Source organism: Anneissia japonica, unplaced genomic scaffold, assembly GCF_011630105.1.
Source record: "Anneissia japonica isolate Jap-2015-1 unplaced genomic scaffold, ASM1163010v1 scaffold737_len1565949_cov176, whole genome shotgun sequence".
In the NCBI taxonomy this organism is placed as follows: domain Eukaryota; kingdom Metazoa; phylum Echinodermata; class Crinoidea; order Comatulida; family Comatulidae; genus Anneissia; species Anneissia japonica.
This window is the reverse complement of record NW_022741618.1, coordinates 1,273,708-1,279,707: the sequence shown is the minus strand read 5'-3', so window position 1 is coordinate 1,279,707 and position 6,000 is coordinate 1,273,708. Positions and strand designations below refer to the sequence as shown.

The 6,000-nt window shown below is 31.7% G+C and overlaps 1 protein-coding gene across 1 annotated transcript in view; it reads left to right on the top strand.

The window, feature by feature from the left end:
- Window positions 1-6,000, top strand: part of LOC117118799 — a 28,053-nt gene that overhangs the window by 18,576 nt on the left and 3,477 nt on the right. The window contains exons 13-18 of the mRNA XM_033263496.1: window positions 1,164-1,307; window positions 1,778-1,846; window positions 2,151-2,225; window positions 3,267-3,338; window positions 4,850-4,906; window positions 5,699-5,877. Of these exons, the coding sequence (XP_033119387.1) occupies window positions 1,164-1,307; window positions 1,778-1,846; window positions 2,151-2,225; window positions 3,267-3,338; window positions 4,850-4,906; window positions 5,699-5,877 (596 nt within the window). The remainder of the gene's footprint in view (window positions 1-1,163; window positions 1,308-1,777; window positions 1,847-2,150; window positions 2,226-3,266; window positions 3,339-4,849; window positions 4,907-5,698; window positions 5,878-6,000) is intronic.

Genomic DNA, 6,000 nt, shown 5'->3' with positions numbered 1-6,000 from the left:
TATGTATATATATGTATATACAGTATATGTATACGGTATATATGTATATATATTATATATATATATATATAAATCTTAAGCTTTTCTATTTTAAAGATAACCAGGTTTCTCAATTTTATTTTCTTCGTTGCATTTAGTTGTTTTAATAAGCTATATAATTTTACCTGTGGTCCACGGTTTTTCTCCTCTCTGGATTCCAGTTACCTTCAAAGATGTTTTGGTGGTGGTATAAAGGCATTTGCTTTTATTGTACATCAGCAACTGTTATGACTTAAGACCAGGATTATTCCTGGATACATCTACCAAGCTCATTTTGGCCAGAATCAATGAGAGATATATACATTTTTTACCGAGTTGTTTTGATTGTTGTCCAGGCACTACAAAAATGTAATTTTTATTAATTTTTTTTAATAAGTAGTTTCTGGTGGGCGAATCAAATGAAATGTACAGACTGCAGCTATCCCAGAGTGTGGTGCTATTTTGTACATTTTGGGACGTTCAGTCAATAACTTGACCTCCATAATTATCTCTCACATAAACAAGAATTCTTCTCGTTTTTTCTATGTTTATTCTGAGACTACTATGTCCTAGTTGTCTTGGGTTTACTAAATACGTTGAAATTTGAAATCCTGTTTGTTCTGTAATAATTTTGTGTGTTATACATGATTTTGACACCACACAAATATATCAGTTCATTTTGTTAATAAAATCTGTAAGAATTTGTCAATTTTGTTCAGAATCTAGTATTTGTTTACAATGGTAACCCGGTTTGAATATTATTTCTATCAAAGCTCTACCTCTGATTTCTTTATTGAAGAATAATTTAATGCCATCAATTCGAGTTGTAAATATTATATTTATCTTATTTGGGTTAAGTCTTGGATACTTTATTTTTTCGAGGTACGCACATTAATTCTTATTGACGAATATATATTTGGGATATTAGATGTTTTTGGAGTGTGACTCTTTACATGAAAGGCAGTCACAGCTAGCTATGAGTATTATTATGATTTAGCTCTATTTTATCAGATCAGATCAAAACGTAGAATGTAAGTAAAGCAAATTGGTCTATCTAGATAAGTAATCAACATTCACACACCGTAATGTATATACACATATATAGATATATCTTTTATATACATAATAAATATATTATCTTACAGTCTACTTGGCAACAATAAGATAACTAGCCTACCAGACCTTGCTTTCAATGCTTCCAGGGGCATCGGAGGAATTTTTCTCAATGGAAACTTATTGCAGAGAATCCCAAGCGGTGCATTCGCTAAATTGCACCAATTGAGGGAACTGTAAGTTTGGAGTTTTGTTGGCCTAGCTGTGTTTTATTTTAAGAGTGGGTTTTGAACCCAAGACTGTAATATTATTAGTCATGAAGCCAACTCTCTTTGGATTTTTCCAATCGGATGCGTTTTTCTCTCTTTCTCTCAAGGTATTACATAGGCCTAATACGTAATGAACATAATAGAGTCGGCTTATATGGCTAGTAAGTCTAAATACTTAATAGTGTGACCTTTAAAGAAAATGTCAGCCACTACTAGCTTATCAAAGTAAACATACAAAATATAAAGCGTAGTGATTGACTAAAATTATTGTAATAAAAGAATGAATAAACAGTAACTAAATATGGTGATTTTTTAATCATGTAAGTACATTTTTAAAAAGTCATTTGAGCACATGTTAATCACCTCTTTACATGCCACTGCAAGTTTATATTGGTTTTCAGAAAATTGGGTTTTTACTAATGGTTTCTATTTCATAGATATCTTTACAAAAACCAAATCACGTATATAGAAGCTGGTGCTTTTAGTGATAATGTACTGGAACGGCTGTGAGTATTACTTAGTTTAACGAAATTGTCAAAAGTGCAGTCTATAATTTAGCTACACACAGTAGGCCTTGAGCTTAAAAACAAATAATATTTGGCTACAATTATACCTCTTTTTACCAAAACATGGAACGAATGTGAATGATTGGTATGCTAAACTATTTTTAATAAACAATAAAAGTGGTGAATTAATGAACTACTGTATGCCAATATTTACTACGAATATTTTTCTTTTCTGTATTCTTATAAATGATGCTATTCTTCGTTTTTTTTTTTATTCGAAAATATTGTTTTTATATGCCAATAGGTATCTGTTCGATAACCTGTTGACGGCTATAACACCAAATTTATTTGTAACGTCATTTCAGTCAATCTTAAACTTGTGAGTTCACAATAATTTATCTTCATAGTAAAATATTTGTATTTGATCTACCATGTATAGACCTATCAAATGGGTAAAGTTAAGTGTAAACAATGTAGTATTTGTTGCTAAACAAATAGCTTTCAATATTTGGATTAAATAAGGAAAAAGATTTTTAAAATGGTTATTAAACAAAAAACAAAACAAAAAAAAGAGTAGATTATCATCCGACTCTAAATATAATTTAACATAATAATTTAATTTGGTGTTCAATGTGTTCCATATGTGTTTGATCCAATGACCGAGGTAGTAATGTGAAGCGCTTAGAGGCTTTTTAAGGCATTAAGCGCTATATAAGAACGACATATTATTATTATTATTATTAAATGGTTATGACAAAGAAAATCATAAATAAAATTTTGGAGGATCTTTGGAGACAAAAGCCCCATTTTATAGATTAAATAAGAAATAATAATAATAAATAAAAATGAGTTATATAGCGCTTCATGCCAGCATGTTTTCTAAGCATTACACATTATTACCCCGGTAATTGGATCCAACATTGAAAGAAGATTTCTGCATCAGCAGAGATAGACCTGATGAAAGCAGATGACTTAGACCTATTTCAAAATCGTGCTTATTAAAGAAATTTTGTTAAAGGGTTCCAATCGCCAGATTTATAATCTACTAGTCTATGGATTAGAACTGAAAACATTATCAATGTTGTACATCTCACATTAGAAGCTGTTACAAAAACTTTTCTTTATATTTTTCATAAACAATCTAGCATTAAAAAGTGTTTGTACTTCATATTCTAAAACGTTCAACCATAGATTTTTAATATCGATGTGTACTAACCACATACTTGGATAATGGGCCACGTAGATATGAAGCCATATCGACCAGTTAGGGAGCGTTATACTTCGGCCTAAGTGTATCATGTAACAAAACAACAATATTAGATTTGTTAGAGAATGTTTACAATCTAATAGTGTTTATTTTTATTTGAGTGTACTCACCTATATTTTAATCTAACAATCTAATATTCTTTTCTTTTCTCAGGTATTTGTTTTTTAACCCTGTCAAAACTATTCATCCTCAATCATTTACAGAGTTAGCCGACAATGCTACAATGTAAGAAACTAACAAATAAGTCTGTTTTCAGTTAGCAACCTTTGATTTGGAAAATTCAAACAACCAGAGGTGCGCTCACTTCTCTCGCTTACCCTATAGTATTAGTTGCGATTAGGTTTAGATAAATAGGAACAATTATTTATCAACACTAAAAGAAGTTGAATGTTGCATGTTATCTAAGAACACGCCATCCTATCTTTGTGAACACCCATATAATTTCTGATGACGAACGATCTGTAGGCCTATTTTTTATCGCCGATTACTTTTTGAGAAGGTAGTAAAGCGTTTATGCAAGGCATTTTTAAGATTTAATTTGAAGGGTAACACTCATGTGTTGAAAATTCATACCAAATACAGTGACCCAAACCGTATTGTTAATTATGAATGGCAGAGGGCTAAATCGATTATTAAACACTTTGCTCATTGGAGTTTTGATATTTAAGCATAATTTACTGTTTATTAAAGTGTACTTTACGTATTTATCGTACAGACACCGTTTATTGGCAGTGGAAAAAGAATTGTATCTTGTATTTAGTATTATTTTTGTAGGCCTATGTTTAAAATTGAATACAAATGCAGCTAATCCGAACCGTATTTGGTACTACTGTATTGCAATTTGTTTGAATTCCATTAAAAGTTGCTATGAATTTTCAACAGAATATTCTCAGCAGTTATCAAGCACACAAATTACACCTCTGCACATTGAAAAGTTCAACTTTTGTTTTTGATTTTTTTGCTGGTGATTAAACTATAGTGACGTCACACCGCGTTGTTGTCTGTAGTGGGTGAATGGTATAAAATTGCCTTTATTCAGTTTTTTATATTGTGTCGTTTTATATGTTAGTATTGTGTACTGGATGCCCTAACAAATGTTGAGTGCACTGTTTCGAAAGTGAGATCCAAATAAAGTTGAAAAGTTGAACTGCTGACTACTTAAACACGGCTAGAGAATGCAGAAGTATGTAAACGTCAATAATAACACGTGGTTGCTCTGTCGGCTGTTGTGGCCGGAAATATATAAATAACATTCTAAAATCTGCATCTTTCTTCCGATCAGCATTAAATGCGGGAAGGACCAAGATGCATGGTAAAATTGTCAATGTTTAAAAGTCTGAAGTAAATCAGTCCAATAGTTTTTGAGTTATGCGCCCGGAAGCACACACACTCACCACAGACAGACAGCACCACAGAGACACTCAGAGACACAGACGCGAGCTATTGCAATACCCTCACCTCTTGGTAAATGTACCGTAATATATGCCTGGAAATTTATCCAAAATACATTGAACAGCAGCAGCCTTATACAATTAACAATGTTCTGAGAACCATCTGACGAGAAAGGTGCGCTATTGCGACCTGGTGGTACTCCAAGCAATTTTAAATGCTACGGCAAAAGAAAATTCAAAAGGCATAATTATTATTATCTAATCAAATATCATAATTATTATCAGCATTATATCATAGTTATCAATGATCAAATATCAGTCCTCAATATTTTTCTTTTTTTTCAGTATTGGAACATGTTGTGACTTGGAAAATATCCCAAAACTACAGGCACACATATCTTTGTGAGTATTGGTACTTATGGACAAATTAATGATTGTAAATGTCCCATTAATTTACTATTACAGTATTGTGTTCCCATTTGACAAGGGGATGCTCAGGCTACACTGCCATCCTATCCGCTCATCTCAAAGTTTGCCATTTTCTCTTCTATTAATTCTTACAATGTTTCAATATTTTCTGTTCGTTTTTTTTTTTCTTTTTGTTTTGTTTGTTTGTTTGTTTTTGTTTGTTTTCTGGCACAATGTTTTATAAGTTGTTCCGATCTATTGATATAAAGAAATTAATTTGTTTTTAGGCATATTCTTAGTGTACAGACTCACCTTTACTAACTAATTGCCAATATCTAACGTAATTGCGGTTGGGAAGATCAGGTGTACAAGATGATGGCTTGAAGATGCTCCGATTCGAACGTTAAGAGCAATGCCAGTCTTTTTATAAACTCGATCTGTCCTACTCACTTTACTACATTGTGATTGCACAGATGTATTGTTATATAAAATTATCTCAATACTTTATAATACCAACTCTATTAATTAATTTGCTTTGAAATAAAACAAAACGTAGCCAGTGACTGAGCGTATTTTTTTACGGACAGAATTTAAATCATAAACATTAGGCCTAACACACATTGTTAAGTTATTGACATACTCACCGTATTTTAAAAAATAAAGACGACATAATGGTTCAGAAATTAATCTGACAATGGTTGTAACATTTACGAGATACGATCTTATTGACATGGACATTGCGTTTTATCAAGGTGTCTTATTGATTACCAACAATTATTTATTCAGAACTTGTGTCAATGAATTCCGAGTGCCACAACTGATGTTCCCGATGGTGGTGTGCGATACTCTGAATGGAAATGGCTACAAGTGTTCAAAAAAAGTAATGAGAAGGTGTCATTGTGATCCATGTTCTAAGGGCTACTATGGAGCTATAATAGATTTTTCATGTGTTCCATGTCCACCAGGTAATTTACTTACCACTGCCAATGATTAAATCATACTCAACATCCTCATCCTTTTAATTTTTATTTATTTTAGTTATTCTATTTTTTCAAATTCTCATCGGAAAATACTAGATAAATTAATAC